Here is a 17867-nt window from a genome sequence, read left to right as displayed (position 1 = left end):
TATTTTTTATTTGTGTTATCTACTCTAGATGGGCCGATATTTGAACGCTTTTATGTTTCAAACAAGGCCCAGTAAAGGTTCTAACTAATAACAGAGTCTATCAACGTTAGTTATTTATATAGCCTAGGGGCTTAGGGAATTATATTGTTATTTAACTATATCTAGATTTTGTAAATGATAAAAATATAAATCAAACATATGAAAACAAATCCTAACTATTATATATATATATATATAAATTTTCATTAGGTTCTTAGTAAATGTAAACCGCTAGTTCTTACTTGAATTTATTTCTATATAAGACCATCTCCGATGGTTTATTCAGTAACTTTATAATAGAATTGAATTATACTACAATAATATTCTATTTTAGAGTGGAGAATAGAGCGATGAACAAAAAAAAACAAATTATTCTATATACAGAGTAATTCATTTTTTTACTTTATTATAGAGAAAAAAATAGAATAACATTAGAATATTTTTATTTTAAAGTTTATTTTAAAGTGAAAAATAAAATAAGGTGGGAGATGCCCTGATACATATTTTGTGGTGGTAGAGTCGCCAGCGAAAACATGTGCGCATGTGGTTGTGTACGTTATCTCTAAAGTCAGAAGTCAAAAGAATACATAACTGAGAGTAGTTGTACATTTAGATCATCAACCATTACTTTAAAAGCGAAATTAAATGTGCTTGACAAGAAAGCTGGTTTTGAAGGGCAACCATCAATCACACGTTTTCTGTTTATCAAAAGTTTGTTTGATTTATGTTCAAAAAAAAATTTGTTTGATCTTCTTGTATTTCTTGATTTATCTAGGTTTTTGCAGCAGCATTAAACGATCTAGAGCTTGACTGTTAGGTTATAAACATTGTTCCCATAAGTGGACTTTGCCAGTTATCTATGAGACTATCACTATGACTGTGGGCTTGTGGGGAGACTATACACGACTGAAAATTATATATTTATATATGAATATGTATACAAAGGTGTATAATACTATATTAGGTGTATCATTGAATAATTAGTGCAATAATTCCTAGAAGTCAAATATGGCCTCTTCTGGCAAATGTTCATTTTGGAATAATATGGTTGTTGAAAAGGACTATCATCGCAATAGGCTTCGAAAATAAATAAAACTAGATTTTGACTCGCGCTAAAGCACGGGATTATCTATTTCTTAAATATATTATTATCTATTTCTTAAATATATTATTTTATAACATATTATATTTATAACATTTATATTTTTATAATTGTTTTTTTATATGTGTAGTAGTTGTTTTATATATTTATGATGATATGTATTGAGATATAAATATAATAATATATATAATGACTCGCATTTTAAAAGCACGGGATTTGTTTCTGTTGAAAATTAAATATTTGTTAATTGTAACCTTATGTGTTATTTGATAACTAATTTTGTTTAATAGTGTTGATGTTTTATAGTCATACAAAGTAATTCCGAAGAGTTGTTTTTTAAAAAGAGTTCTTTGTATTAATATTTTTAGTTTATTGTAAACTATTAAATCTCAAATATTTTTTTCGTAGCATATTTTAAAAGGTGATTAAAAGAAATACAAACAAAAATTTGAATCCATTTTTATGTTTTACTGTTTTAAAATGGGTTTTCTAATTTTTTTTGTCAATAAAAATCAAGTATTTAAATGAGCTTCGGTCTATAAATTCGTGAAATCCACCTACAAGTAATCCAACTTCTTCGACGGTCTTACCAAAAAAAAAAGAAATGGAAAGTAATAATAAAAAATTATATTCAGATTTTTGACATGACTAAAGTGCCTAATACAATGTAAATATCATATATGTCATAAATCGATTTTAGTATAGATCTTTGAAGTATACGTAAAAATGATTATAATCTGATTGGGTTTCTAATAAAGTCGAAATGGGCTTGAAAATCTCAGTTTTTTTACTGCCGAAATGGGCTTATAAATTGGTTTTTAAATACTTGTTTCTGACTGGTGCAATTAATGTGGCCGAAAACCGTTTAAAATTTTCAAAAAGATAATAGCAATTTTTGTAATTAATTGGAAAAATCAGGGGCATAATACTAAGAAGGATTCTGCTTTAATATTATAGATTAGAGAGATGAAAGTTTGAGACTTGTCGCCAATTTTTTGATATTCTATATATAATTTAGAAAATTTTGGGATTACGACCAGGGGCGGATGTATGTGTAACGGTATGGAGTCACGTACCCCCTACTATTTTATACTTTTTCTTGAATAACCTAGAAAGATTTGATGAAATTATTTGTAGTTTAGTGAAAAAACATAAAGAGTGCCCCCGATTCAAAATTGTTTTTGTTATTTTAAGTAATGTGCCCCCAATTAAAAATGTTTCTAGATCCGCCACTGATTACTACGAGATCGCCTTAGTTGATCTTCGAATAATATATTCGATTATATTCACATTAGTTTCATGGTCTCTATCAACTTTCCATCATTTCATATTTTATTCCAACATTATATATTGGCATTGCCAGGATTATTACTTTTACTATTTCTTACATGTTCGTGTTGAAACGTACCTATAGTTATATATACACTATAACTCATTTAAAGCTCGAAATATGTTGTGCATCCAAATATATTATTATTGGTTTCCTGGTACATATCCAAATCAGTCTTAATAACGTTATTAAAATGCTAGGAGTAATGTACATGAATTTAATAAAGAACTAGGTTAATATCTGCGCTTTGCGCGGGATGAACATTATATATATATATAAATTATTTTATGTATTATATATTTTTACATATTATGAAATAGTTTTCGTGTTGAAACATAACTATAGTTATATATACACTATAACTCATTTAAAGCTCGAAATATGTTGTGCATCCAAATATATTATTATTGGTTTCCCTGGTACATATCCAAATCAGTCTTAATAACGTTATTAAAATGCTAGGAGTAATGTACATGAATTTAATAAAAAACTAGGCTAAAATGTACGCCTTGCACGGGATAAACATTATATATATATATATAAATTATTTTATGTATTATATATTTTTACATATTATGAAATAGTGTTCGTGTTGAAATGTACCTATAGTTATATATACACTATAACTCATATAAAGCTCGAAATATGTCGTGCATCCAAATATATTATTATTGGTTTCCCTGGTACATATCCAAATCAGTCTTAACGTTATTAAAATGAGGAGTAATGCACGTGAATTTAAGAAAGGACTAGGTTAAGATTTGCGCCTTGCGCGAGATGAACATTATATATATATATAAATTATTTTATGTATTATATATTTTACATATTATGAAATAGTAAATATATATTGAATAATTAAAAGTTAGTAACTATTACATATATGATTAAATTGGTGCGAACATATAAATCAATTTTATTAATCCAAACAATAATTTTTTTATATATTTGATAGAATATGTAATAAAATTTAAATGATACTAGTATATTTTTAATATTAATGTCTATTAAATGATGCTTACTACTCATATATGTTTTTGTTCATTTGTATCTTTTATAGAAATTTTTTAAAATTACTGATAACAAAATTTTCATTGTGGGATTAATAGTTTTAGTAATTTATAATTTTTTAAAAAATTAAGTTGTCAACGATCGTTCAAAACTTTTATCAAAAAAATTGTTCAAAGTAAATTTTGAAACTAAAATATTTTTGTATTTTATATGGTTTATAGTTTAATTTAAAACGATATATATATATATATATATATTAATCTTAATAATTAATTAAATTAGACTTCTTACTTATATAATTTTGTAATCGTTTGCAGTTTCTCATAACAAAAAATTTTAAACCATGGATCACAAATTTGAATGGGAGTCTTTTAACAGTTTTAGTAAATTATAGTCGTTTTTAAAAATTCAAAATATAACATATATACAGAAAAATCTAAATTTTTATTATATAGTTATCGTGATTGTTTAATTTATTTAATAGTTTAAAATTAAACAAATATGATAAAAGATACACTAATTTTTATCAAATCTTTATTATTCAAAATCATTTATTGTCATATATACTTTAGCTACATTATGCAATTCCGTAAATTTTATTTAAGGAAATAATAAAGAATATTAATAATGAATTTACTGTTAGTTTAACAAATAACTTATTACTAGATGATAACCCGCGCGCATGCGCGGAGTGAGTTCTTATAATAATGTTTGTTTATTAAATGGTTTTAACATTTTGCAACACAACAATCTTTATCGATTATAAAATGACGAATACAAATGTTGGTCTCTTAAATATATCATCGTTGTTGAAGAGTTAACGTATTACATCTCATTTTAATTATTTTTAAGACTTCATATGCACAAAAAGAAATTAAGTTTTGTGGCTGACACAAATCACAAAACTAAATAGGCAACATTGATTGTATAATGACGAAAGGGGATTAGGTTTTCTTCTCTCGATTTGTTTACTATTGACTCTCCAAAAGTGATTTCATTTTCTACCTCTATATAATTGTGCTTTCGTTCTCGTCTTTGTTTTATGAATTCGATGAATTACATAAGTGCTAATTAAAAAAAAGGACATATGTAAAAATAAGTTTCACTCCATATACATATTAAGAATCAAAATTTTGAAAAACAAATCACTGGCAAACTAAATTAGCATGTTAGTGTTCAAATCTAATATATCAAGCTGTTATAGAATATAAGTGCGGACTCGAAATATAAATATTTGTCTAGTGTCTAGTATATATTCACCAGCTCGGTCTAAAAATCATTTAATTGGAACAACAAAACAAATTACTTATTTCACCAGTTCGGATAATATCTGAATCCGAACGGGTAATATCCGAACCCGAATGAATATCCGAAGATAACCAAACATAAGTATACTTAACCCTATATTTCTAGTTTATTTCTCTCATTTGATTCAAAATATTTATATTAATGATGCTTATTGCTCAAAATTAGATAATATATATATAATTATGGACAAAATCATTTGTTACTCACTTAAAATACATATCAAACTGTTGTTTCTTGTATTAACAAAAGTTGCATCTAAAATTTTAAAACAACAACTAAATTAGTGTTTTTCTATTTTAAAAATTTTATCTCCAAACCTATTAATAGTTTACTCTTTTAAAAATTAGAAAACCAGTTAAATTTAAATATATTTTAAATACAAAAAAATTAAACAATGAATAATTTATTTATTCTTTCTTAAAAATTTAAATTTCCAAACCCATCCCAAAATATCTGAACCCGAACATAAAATACCCGAATCCGACTCGAAGTGTAGAAATATTCGAATGAGTTCTATACCTTTGTACTGAAATATCCGATACGAACTCGAACGTGTATCCGAAAGCCCACTCCTATGATATATGATCATATGTATCTTGTTTGAACAAAAACAAAGTTAAACCATTGATCACAAAATTTTCAATGTGAGACTTTTACCATTTTTAGTAATTTATAGGCGTTTTTAAAAATTCAAAATATAACATATATGAAAAAATCTATTTTTTTTCATTATATGCTTAATGTGATTGTTTAATTTCTTTTAATAGTATAAAATTAAACAAAAAAGATAGAGGTTAGAATTTGTTTTATCAAATATGTATTATTCATAATCATTAATTGTCATATATATGTTAACCATATTAGGTAATTTTGTAGCTTTTATTTAAGAAAGAAAAAATATTATTTTGTACATTATTAATTAATTTGATAGTTAGCTTAATAAAAAGCATAATATATGTTTATAGTATATGTTTATGTGGACCAACTTATTTTTCTAACAATTCTAAGAACCATTCTCGTGATGACACGTGGCTACGAAAACATGTTGTAATGCTCCAAAATTAATATATAGAGGATATAATTAGATGGACCAAACATATTTTCCTAATGATTCTAAGAATCATCTTTAGGATGACATCTGATTACAAAAAAAAATTGTAATGCTTATCAAATAATATATAGGAGATCAGTAGCTAGAATCAGACGTCCTTCTTAAATGTGGCAATATAGTACTATATAAACTTATAACATGTATAATTTGTAATGAAAAATTTAATATTAATCACCCACTCTTTATACAGTAAAATGAGTTTAGCAATGTATTTACTATGACTTGACGTAAAATTTACGAGTGCCAAAAAGTGAAATGTGACCAAAGAATAGTCTGTTCTGATTTAAGTTTTTGCTCGAATACAAAAATTAGTTAATCAAACAGGCCCCGTTAAATGTGACTAACGTGGAGATATAACGAATAGTAGTATTACATATATATATTTACAAAAACTAGTCAACTTGGTTTTAGGGTTAAGGGATGCACATGGATCACTCATTGCTACGTGATTTCCAAGCGAAGAACACGTGACTTCCTCTCTGACTTTTATATGATTGGCTCATGAGCTTTGGAAGAAGAGAAACTTAGCTTCATCAAGCTACGTAGAAGAAGATAAACGAGGCTCCAACATGCTACTTGTGATATACTTCATCAGCTTATCAGATGCATGCTGACAAACGTGGATCATCAAGTTAATACGAGTTCTCAGCCGACAAAGTGACATTAAACAACCTGTCCGGCTGTGGCTGTCCCACATGTTACTTGTAATCCTTAGAGGGCTGGCTCAACGTTTTTAGGGGTCCTAGAGTAATTTTTTTTACCCTCTAAAATTTATATTAGATAATGTTTAAAATATTTTTAAAATTTAATCAGTAATATTTTATATATTTTGTAATGAAAATAAAACTATATACATATCAAATAATTTTGGACCATTTTTAATTTTATTTATTATATTTATAATTTTTGTATATATAAAAATATAAATTTATAAAAAAATTGGGTCTCTTGATTGTTATTATACGGGGGACACGGGCTTGGACCAGGGGCGGTCGCACCGCTTGTCTCCCTTTGTGAGCCGGCCCTGAATCCTTTATATATTAAAGGAGAAACATTGCAATAAATACGTTCATACTATAATAGACATGTTGAGGCGATTTGAGAATGAGCACGCTGAGGTGTCACGTGTATAGAGCTTTTTACCCAAACTCTACATAAATGTGTTTACACTATGTACTTTACATTTTGTTTTTAAATATAAAACTCACATGTAAGGTCCAATAAAACTCACACTATCCAAATTTTTCGATGCGAATCAAACCAGATAATAAATCGAAAGTCCAGTTATACATATATTATTTTTATTATTTACTGATAGACTCGGCAAAATATTCATAAATTTTTGATTCGATTCGTTTTACGTTTTGATTCGAACCAAAAAAATTGGATATCCATAACACTACGAAGCAAATCAGATACTAAAATGCAATATAAGTTACAAACGAAGCAAATCAAAAATACTAATATTTTTAAGAACGTATATATGATTTGATCTGTTATATGCATTTATATATATACATATATTTAAAGAATTATCTATATATAAGTTATATATATTATAGTTTATATAATTTTACAATATTTTTATATATTAAATTTATTATATTAGGTATTGGAATTTAAAAAGTTAAATAATAATTTATTTTTGTAATGAAATATTATTATTTTATATTATTTTTAGATTTTTTAATTTCTTAAAAACTTTTATTTTATTTACGGATCAAATCGAATATCCATGAAAATTCTAAAATTTTCCGGATATCCGAGACACCAAATATATGGGTGGATACGGATCGAATCGACACTAATACCTCCAAATACCTGGATATTCGATCTGTGCCTACTCATATTTACGGATTCATTTTGATTTTTTTTAACGCTAGATAATTATGCCAACTATGAGAAATATTGTAGACGATTCTACAGCGATAATTATGCCAACTATGAGGATTCACGCCTGACTGCATCACCTGGGCTACCCTATGAGATCCACGCTTGACAGTATTCCTTGCGTCATGCTGCATATCTCTTGTAAGTCTTTTTTCTTCCTTAATTCACATAATTCTTCGTTCTCTGAGAATTGAAACTCAGAGCTCCTCGTGTAGAAGCATTAATGAACCTTTAGTCAAACCACTGGACCAAAGGAGGTTCCACAATTTTGTTTTTCTTTATATGAAAGAAAATTCACTAATGTCTAGGCTTATTTTATTTTTAACTAATTTTATTTTAATAATTTATCTTTCATGTGTTATTTTGAATATAAAGTCATTTAATATTGATTAACAGTATCTTTATATATTATTAACCACTTTTATGTACTTTACATATACATACATATGGACATTGACGTGAACACACATATAACTAAATATTCACCACAACTAAAGTATCTAATTCTCTTGGAAGTTGAAATGTTATTTTTAATGTTATTGTTTGCTATCGACCAAATTGTAGTGAAATGATTTGTTTTAATAATGTCATTTTCCTTTTCTTTAACTATTATATGTTTAGAAACTATAATATGAAACCATTGGTTCGACATCAGGACTATCTAAAATTCATATAACGTGAAACCAAACAATAATAATAATTTTTGGTTATCACCGAAAAAACCAAAAACATCAACAATTTGAACCAAACAAACCAAAGTAAATATTGATTTAGAATTATAACTATATTTTAGGAGATTAAAAAGAAAAAAATAACCTAAATCCGAACCGATATCCATATTAAACAGACTTAATGTCTCTTTATTAAAAAATAACAAAACTAATAATCACATTACGCGTAAGGCGCATGTTATTATCTAGTATCCCATCCCATATATATTATTTGAGAAGCATTACAACTTCTTTTTGTAGCCACATGTCATCACTAGAATGATTCTTAGAATCATTAGAGAAATATGTTGGTCCATCTAATTATATAATAAGTTTTTTATTAAACTAACAATAAATTCATCATTATTGTACTTTATTATTTCCTTAAATAAAATTTACGGAATTGCCTAATGTGGCTAAATTATATATGACAATTAATGATTTTGAATAATAAAGATTTGATAAAAAATAGTGTATCTTCTATCATATTTGTTTAATTTTAAGCTATTAAATAAATTAAACAACCACAATAACCATATAATAAAAATTTAGATTTTTATGTATATGTTATATTTTGAATTTTTACAAACGGCTATAAATTACTAAAATTGTTAAAAGTCTCACATTCAAATTTTATAATCCATGGTTTAAAATTTTTGTTATGACAAAATACAAATGATTACAAAAATTATATAAGTAAAAAGTCTAATTTAATTAATTAATAATATTAATATATATATCGTTTTAAATTAAACTATAAACCATATAAAATACAATATTTTAGTTTCAAAATTTACTTTGAACAATTTTTTTGATAAAAGTTTTGAACGATCATTGACAACTTATTTTTTTTAATTATAAATTACTAAAACTATTAATCCCACAATGAAACTTTTGTTATCACTAATTTAATTTTTTTCTATAAAAGATACAAATGATCAAAAAACTATATGAGTAGAAATCATCATTTAATAGACATTAATATTAAAAATATACTAAAATATATTATCTATGTTAGTATCATTTAAATTTAATAACATATCCTATCAAATAAAATAAAAAATTGGACTAATACAATTGATTTATATGTTCGCACCAATTTAATTATATTTTTAATAGTTACTGACTTTTAATTATTTAATATATATTTATTATTTTATAATATGTAAAAATATTTAATACATAAAATAATTTATATATATAATGTTGATCCCGCGCAAGGCGCGGATCTTAACCTAGTTAGTATTATTAGCTACCCCGAAATATAATATAGCAAGATAGTGATATATGTTTCACCTAATCATATTCTCAAAATATATATATTTCACTAGTGTCTAACTTTACTAGATAAACAGACACATTTAGTCATTAAGTTAAATAATTAACGATGGAACTTTTGCTCCCACACCCTTCAAACTCATCTCCTCTGACTGTTCTCGGTTTTTTGGACCGAGCCGCCGCCGTTTACGGCGACTCTCCTTCCCTCCTCCACGATACCACCACCCATACTTGGTCTGAAACCCACTCTCGATGTCTCCGAGTCGCTTCGACTCTATCTTCCTCCTCCCTCGGAATCAACCGTGGCCAAGTTGTCTCCGTTATTGGTCCCAACGTTCCTTCTGTCTACGAGCTTCAGTTCGCGGTTCCAATGTCTGGAGCAGTCCTCAATAACATCAACCCTCGTTTAGACGCTCATGCACTCTCTGTTGTTCTACGTCACAGTGAATCCAAGCTCGTTTTCGTCGACCATCACTCGAGTTCTTTAGTCCTCGAAGCTCTCTCGTTCTTGCCCAAGAATGAGAAGCCTCGTCTCGTCCTCCTCCAAGATGACAGCAACATGTAAGGCAGGTTCAACCTGAACAATCCGTTTGGCCCCAAAAATTTAAAAGCTACATACATAGATCACATGGTCCCAATTATGAATATTTTTCAGTGTTCTAGGCGTGAACCGGATATAAACAAAACAATTTTCTAGAACAATTTATTTAAAAATGGGTATATGTATTAAAAAAACCGTCTGTCTAATCAATAATTCTCTATAAAATGTCTAAATACCGTCAAATGATTTCTTAAACATCGAAATTTTTGTTAAGATTAAATTAAAAATGTTTATAACTCCTTAAATTTCAGATCCGGCTTAACCAATATGTCGGCCTCTTCGTCTGCTGACGTGGATTTTCTCGACACTTACGAAGGTGTTATGGAGAGAGGAGACCCGAGGTTCAAGTGGGTCCGTCCTAACAACGAGTGGAACCCAATGGTGCTTAACTACACTTCCGGAACGACGTCGTCTCCTAAAGGTGTGGTACTTAGTCACAGAGCAGTTTTCATGAGTACCGTTAACTCTTTGCTCTACTGGTCTATGCCTAACCGACCAGTCTACCTATGGACCCTACCGATGTTCCACGCCAACGGTTGGGGCTACACATGGGCCACAGCTGCTGTGGGGGCCACAAACATTTGTGTCCGAAGAGTAGACGCTCCGACCATTTTCGAGTTGATCGACAAGCATCAAGTGACTCACATGTGCGCCGCGCCGATGGTTCTCAACATGTTGACTAACTATCCATCTAGGAAACAGCTTAAACGGCCGGTCCAGATTATGACAGCTGGAGCTCCACCTCCGGCCACGGTCATTTCAAGCGCCGAGAGTCTAGGTTTTGATGTGGCTCACGGTTACGGGCTGACAGAAACTGGTGGTCTAGTTGTCACATGTGCGTGGAAGCCGGAGTGGGACGGGCTAGGACAAGACGAGAGAGCGAGACTGAAGTCAAGGCAAGGAATCAGAACCGCGGTATTCGCGGAAGCTGACGTGTTGGACACGCTAACGGGAAAGAGCGTGAAGCACGACGGAGTAACTGTGGGAGAGATTGTCTTCAGAGGTGGTTGTGTCATGTTGGGTTACTACAATGACCCGGAAGGGACCGCCGCGAGTATGAGAGAAGACGGATGGTTCTACACTGGAGACATTGGTGTGATGCACCCGGACGGTTACTTGGAAGTCAAGGATAGGTCAAAAGATGTGATCATATGTGGAGGAGAGAACATAAGCAGCACGGAAGTTGAGACGGTTTTGTACACGAACCCGGCGGTTAAGGAAGCAGCTGTGGTGGCTAAACCGGATAAGATGTGGGGAGAGACTCCTTGTGCGTTTGTGAGCTTGAAGTGTAGTGATCGTGGGTCAGTTACTGAGAGAGAGGTAAGGGAGTTTTGTAAGAAGAAGCTACCAAAGTATATGGTTCCAAGGAATGTGGTTTTCATGGAGGAGCTTCCAAAGACTTCTACTGGAAAGATTCAGAAGTTCCTGCTCAGACAAATGGCCAAGTCTTTGCCTTGATTGAAACACACAATCTTATAACACTGTACGGTTACCTAAAGTACAAGTCTCTGGTTCATTACTTTGTTTCTATTTTCTTGTCGCCGATCACTAAAGGTTTGTCCGGTTCATAGCTTTATTTGGTTCAAGTACCCTACTCTCTCTATTTTACAAAAAAATATCATTTTAAACCAAAAATACAATTCTGCATTTCCAACATAATTTTACATATTAATTTCTTATTTGCCTTTCAAATAGTCAATAAATTTTTATACAAATCATTTTATTTAATTAATTATACACTAAATACAGATATACTAATATATTTTACAATTATTTTAATCCGCCTAAAATATATCTCAACATTCATTTTTTTAAAAATGGAGTACTTGTAATTCAGCTTCAACTAGTTTTTATTAATAAGAAAATAGTTGGTTGAATCTAGTCACAAACATAACATGAGTTGTATACGAATTTAATCATGACACTTTTTTTTTTTAATTATTATTCTTGTGTAAGGATTGGTCATATTATGAAATACAGATGTTAGCTTCTTTGATAAAGTTGTATAAAGAGTTGAGAAAACAAGTTAGTAGCAACACTGCTGTTACCTCTGTGTGTAAACCAAGAAGATTAGCATCATCTCATGAAAATCTATAACTTCTCTCAGTGTAGCTGTTCACTTCGCATTCTACTCCACAATCCAGAGACTCTAGATTGGTGATGTCTCTTTCTGCTTCCTAAACCGCTGTCACTCACACTCCCTCCTTCATAAAGGTTATCATGAACCTCTGAGAACTCTTTCGTCCATGTACTCATTGGAATCACATAAGAATCATCCTTTGTTCTCTTCTTCTTCTGCTCAAATCTTTTCACGTTTTCAGAAATCTGATGGAATGTTCTGTTCACTTTAGCTATTCCTCTTTCAACAGGCTCCACCACGTGTGAAACAGTGAACCTCATGTCATCCGCAATCTAGTCCAAAGGTAAAGGAGGTCATGAGCAAAAAACAAGTAATGCAAGTAGAGAGTGTAAGATTTAATCAGGCTTACGATTTCACTACTCCCCATCACCACATCACGCACACTCTGTGGGAAACTCAAGCGTTTCTCCGCCTCATCATGCCTACCGTACCGCATCCTAGTTGTTCTTTCGCTGTCTTTAACCTCTTCTGGATCGGGAGGTGTGTCTATAGAGGCGTAATCTGACATCACTGCTACGTTACGCACACATCTTTCCCCACGCTTGTAAGGCGCAGCTGGAAAGACATAGAGATGAACCACAGCAGCAACACCCATCTGTACATTTTCAAGTTTTGATAAGCTTACAGTCTCAGACTGTGGATTGAAAAGAAAAACTACTACCTCAATACAGATGATGTAGTCTTGTATTCTCGTTTTTAGTTCTTTAGCCAAGGACCCTTTGAAAAGTCCCATGGAGAAGAGGAAGGCAACGATAATACCTTGCCACCAGGTGAGGAATACAATAGACTTGAATGTTAAGAACTTGGCCAGTGGTTTGATGGGTGCTAGCTTATCTTTGATGACGCCGTAGAACTGTACAAGGCAATACAACGCCCATGTTTGGCTGAAGTTCAGCACTACAGCCAGATATGGATATCTGCAATGAGACAAATAAATCATAATGCCACATTAGGAGCAAGACGAGAGGGGAAGGAAGAAGATTTTACCCGTAATTCCATTGGAACTTTCCTTCTCCATAAACTCCACACGCTTCAAGGATCATTGCTAATAGAGCACAGATCAATTTCAGTATCATCTGAAGTAGAAATAGAGCATCAGGTGAAAGCATAGTGATAGAGGATAGTCTACAAAAATCTAACATACATATTGAACGATGCCAATTTTCACAGCGTGATAAAACTGAGGACCAAGATTCCAATCTTTTAAGAAGCAGTTCATTGGAAAAGGATGCTCCACAACTCCGTAAGTACATGTGCCTTCAAGAAGAGGGGTGCTCTGGGTGATAACTGTTTGCTGTTCCATGAATTCAATCGTACGTTCTTCTCCATCTGAGAATAATACTCACAAGAAGTCAGCAGATTCAAAAGTTTTTGATATGGTTTATGTGAAGAGGCGTTACCAAGGCAAGCAATCAAATATCTCTCAAAGCAGTAGAGCGCAAAAGCTTCATAACAATCACGAATAACCTCGCAGTTGAAAGCCGCTTCTGAATTCAACAAAGACAAAAACTGGCAGGAAAGGAAGAAAATCATAAGAAAAAATTGCACTACAAAATACGAAATGAACATATATATACCAATCATACCGATTCGAGGGCATAAACAGGGACCATGAGAATAAGACCAATAAGAAATTTCTGTTCCTGTAACAAAAAAAATAAAATAAAAAGGGAGCCTTATGCTGCTTTCTTACTGGTGGTGAAATGTCACAAGTTCTATAAGTGGAAAGTTATCATTAATTATATGAGGAAGAGCAACAAACCTCAGGCTGATTATAAGAAGCAAGGTGTTGGAAGATGAGATACATAGGGAGGAGGAGGGCAACAAGAACGAAAACACTGGCACTCAAGATAGGCCAAGTGAAGAAGGTAGTCTCATCAACAAGGAGGCTGTTGTTAGGAAGCCACATTGACCGGAATCTTCTACTAGAGGAGGACTCTCCCATGGAGAGGATAAAGAAGAGAGAGCAGAGGAGTCCCCTCCACTCCATTATTTTTTCAAGAAACAGTGAAAGCAATAATCAAAATCTCCACAGATCAAGTTGATTCAGGGAAGACCTGCATTAGGAGTAAACGAGACGAGAATATAAGTTTTGGGTTACAATCATAAATACCAAACCCAAAAGTCACTGATTCTTTCTTCAAGCTATGAGAATCGCTCAAAGGAGACGATAAATTGAATTGGGTTACGATCAAAATCGAAACTTTGGGAACCCAGAATGTGTATACAACAATCAACAGCACAGACGAATTCAAAATATCAAACGCAAAACCCTAAAATAAAGACGAGAGAAATTGGACTCGCGCGAGTTCTAAAGCCGCAGCGGATCAATTACGTTGTCTCAAACGGGGAGAAACAGAGGCACGGTGCGCTTCGAGGTGGATCGTATCCAACAAAAGATCGCGACTTTTTTTTTATTAATTTCTCTGAGAACGAAAACGAAAAGGAAAGGTTCTTCCTTCCTTTGGCGGTTGTGGGAAGCTTAACTAACCCCCCCAAATCACTTTTCTCTGAAGCTTAATTAATTATCATCATTTATCAGATTACTAGGTGTTTTGCCCGCGATGCGAGCTTAAACATTTTCATAAATTTTGGAAAAGTTCTTTGTACACTATATTCATTATTAAAATAACTCAATATTATATTTTAATTATATAATTAAAATTTTTATTTGATTAATATTTAATTATATAATTTATATTTTTAAGTTTTACTAAAATACTTTTACAGATAACAATACAATATATACAGAAATTATCTTCTTTTTAATTATATTTTCAGATTTTGGATAATTCTTACTATTCTTAATATTAATCAATTATCTAATCAAATTAATTAAAATTTCGTTTTTATTTGTTACTAATTTATATATTTAATTCATTAAGGGTATAATCGATATTAACCACTCTAACTTTTAACGTGGGAGCTCCGTTGCGAAAAATTACTTCGCAAATAATAGTATAGATTAATATTTAATTATATAATTTATATTTTTAAGTTTTACTAAAATACTTTTACAGATAACAATACAATATATACAGAAATTATCTTCTTTTTAATTATATTTTCAGATTTTGGATAATTGTTACTATTCTTAATATTAATCAATTATCTAATCAAATTAATTAAAATTTCGTTTTTATTTGTTACTAATTTATATATTTAATTCATTAAGGGTATAATCGATATTAACCACTCTAACTTTTAATGTGGGAGCTCCGTTGCGAAAATTTACTTCGCAAATAATAGTATAGATCTGACGTGGCCGCATCCTCATTAATGTTTCTTTTTTTTCTCAAAATGTATTTCCTTTTCACATCATTCATCATAAGAGTCTAAAAAAGCTTCCTCCTTATTGCTCCAACCTCTTTCTAGATCTCTTAAATATTATCAACCCTCGGTGGCCGGTGGCTTTGCCGCCGGTTACCACCCTTCTCCTTTTGTTTTTTGGTATGTAAATACTTCGATCTGATGATCGAATATCTCTGTTCCGGTTTGCGGATATTCCCTTTCGCTATGCGATTTTATATCTTCCGCTTGTCGGATTGTCTCTTTCACTACAAGAAAACGTGAGAGTAACGACTACCATTTACGACTACAAATGTGTAGTCGTAAATTAACTTCGACGTTACGTCTAACTTAACACTATGTTAAAGTCCGTCGTAACTTAGATGTAATTTTGCTACTAAAATGTTTAGTCGTAAACTAACTTCGCATTTACGACCACACTTTCAGGTAGTCGTAATGTGGTCGTAAATGTACGACTAAATTACATCGACAAGCTACCATCTGATTAACGACCAATTTACAAGAAACGTAGTTGCACATTCGTGGTTAAGTTATTATCAAACGTAAATATGTTATTATTATATAATTAATGAAGTTATATATTTATATATATAGGTTGATGATCCAGGTTGATTATGATGATCCATTCTATCCTCAGTGGTTTCACAAATTGATACAAGGTCCGGTCGCTAAGGTCACCACATCAACTATGTATTTTACACGAGGTTACACTTTTCACACTTACGAATATGGAAGTCGGCGAACACAATGAACTATGGAGTATGTGTGAAAGGTGAAACTGATTTCTATGGAGTCTTACAAGAGATCATCGAAGTGGAGTTCCCCGGCCTGGTGAAGCTGAAATGCGTTCTCTCCAAATGTGACTGGTTTGACCCACCGTCAATAGAGGTGTTCGGTATAGCAAGTTTGGAGTTGTTGATATAAATGCTACACGGAGGTACAAAAAATTTAAACCCTACATATTGGCATCTCAAGCAGACCAAGTTTGTTTTATTTCATACCCGAGGATCAGACAATCTGGAATATCTTGGTTAGCCGCTATAAAAGTTACACCTCGAGGCCGAGTCTTGACTGATGAACAACCGCCTTTAAAAGAAGATGCCGTAAATGAAGTAGAAGTACCTGAGCAAGCTACAAATGATATCTTACTTGTTGATCCACACAACCAGGGATATGAAGAACTTTCCGACGATGCAACAGACGAAGCCAACGAAGATGAATTTGAAGAAAATGATGAAGTGGATGATGTTTCTGATGACGAGTGATCGAGTTTGATTATGTTACAGTGTTTTTGTTTTATTATATTATTAAACTCTTTGTATTGCATTACAAATAATATATAACTTATTATCATGTTTGCTCAATTATATATGAACTTAGTTTAAAAAAAAAATCTTTGTACTTTGGGGTTTAGAAGTGTATAAAACTTTTGATGTTTGGGGTTTGGAGTTTCGGTTTTAGGGTATAAACACAAAACGAAGCTAATTAATCGTAAACTACGACTCAGTTACGACTAATCTTAATTCTTCCCACATTGGTCCCTAATTGGTCGTAAAGGACTTCGTCCCACATTGGTCGTAATTTTAATTATTTTTTATGACTATTAGTCCTTAATTGGTCGTAAATAAAAAAAATTATTTAGTCCGTAATTGGTCGTAATATTATTTAGTCCCCCATTGGTCGTAAATTTACGTCTCCTTTACGACCGCTAGTCTCTCATTGGTCGTAATATTACAACCCATTTACGGCTAACACCAAAACTCTATATATACTCGGACCTCGCGAAGCCATTTGGTTTCTCATTCCCTTCTCTCTTTAGGTAAGTTTTTTTTTTTTTTTTTAGTTTTAGCTGGTCACTTAGGTGATTAGATTAGGTTTGAAATTAGTTTAGGATGGAAGTAGATTAGGATGGAGTTAGATTATGATGGAATTAGAATAGGTTTAGATTATTTTTATATAAAAATTTTGAATTGTTTATAACCATCTATTTTTTTTGGTTTTTTTCTTCAGATTGACGATATTGCTATGGCTGGCGGTA

At 31.2% G+C, this 17867-nt stretch overlaps 2 protein-coding genes across 2 annotated transcripts; one reads left to right on the top strand and one right to left on the bottom strand.

Annotated features, from left to right (window-relative positions):
• The first annotated feature begins 9839 nt into the window (after nt 1-9839).
• Nucleotides 9840-11969, top strand: LOC106389619 (probable acyl-activating enzyme 4). Its single transcript, NM_001315957.1, has 2 exons — nt 9840-10340; nt 10632-11969. The coding sequence occupies exons 1-2, from the start codon at nt 9889-9891 to the stop codon at nt 11836-11838; spliced, it is 1659 nt and encodes a 552-aa protein (NP_001302886.1). The 5' UTR covers nt 9840-9888; the 3' UTR covers nt 11839-11969.
• A 290-nt stretch (nt 11970-12259) lies between these two features.
• LOC106389620 (protein LAZ1 homolog 1-like) lies at nt 12260-15028 on the bottom strand. The gene is made up of 9 exons (XM_013829927.3): nt 14856-15028; nt 14283-14577; nt 14107-14163; nt 13921-14029; nt 13665-13849; nt 13508-13596; nt 13182-13437; nt 12870-13115; nt 12260-12792 (listed from the first exon to the last, which is right to left on the bottom strand). Exons 2-9 carry the CDS (start codon nt 14508-14510, stop codon nt 12484-12486), a joined length of 1479 nt encoding a protein of 492 aa, XP_013685381.2. The 5' UTR covers nt 14511-14577; nt 14856-15028; the 3' UTR covers nt 12260-12483.
• Nucleotides 15029-17867: the final 2839 nt, after the last annotated feature.

Source organism: Brassica napus, chromosome C2 (assembly GCF_020379485.1).
Source record: "Brassica napus cultivar Da-Ae chromosome C2, Da-Ae, whole genome shotgun sequence".
In the NCBI taxonomy this organism is placed as follows: domain Eukaryota; kingdom Viridiplantae; phylum Streptophyta; class Magnoliopsida; order Brassicales; family Brassicaceae; genus Brassica; species Brassica napus.
The sequence above is the reverse complement of the archived record's forward strand: the minus strand, read 5'-3'. Positions and strand labels throughout refer to the sequence as shown.

Bases quoted from the DNA above. Each gene is read 5' to 3' on its own strand.
- LOC106389619 (NM_001315957.1), top strand. From the start codon at position 9,889: ATGGAACTTTTGCTCCCACACCCTTCAAACTCATCTCCTCTGACTGTT. The intron at 10,341-10,631 runs GTAAGGCAGGTT...CTTAAATTTCAG, and splicing joins CTCCAAGATGACAGCAACAT to ATCCGGCTTAACCAATATGT.
- LOC106389620 (XM_013829927.3), bottom strand. From the start codon at position 14,510: ATGGAGTGGAGGGGACTCCTCTGCTCTCTCTTCTTTATCCTCTCCATG. The intron at 14,164-14,282 runs GTTTGTTGCTCT...TTTTTGTTACAG, and splicing joins CTTCTTATAATCAGCCTGAG to GAACAGAAATTTCTTATTGG. The intron at 13,116-13,181 runs GTAGTAGTTTTT...GAAAATGTACAG, and splicing joins ACTACATCATCTGTATTGAG to ATGGGTGTTGCTGCTGTGGT.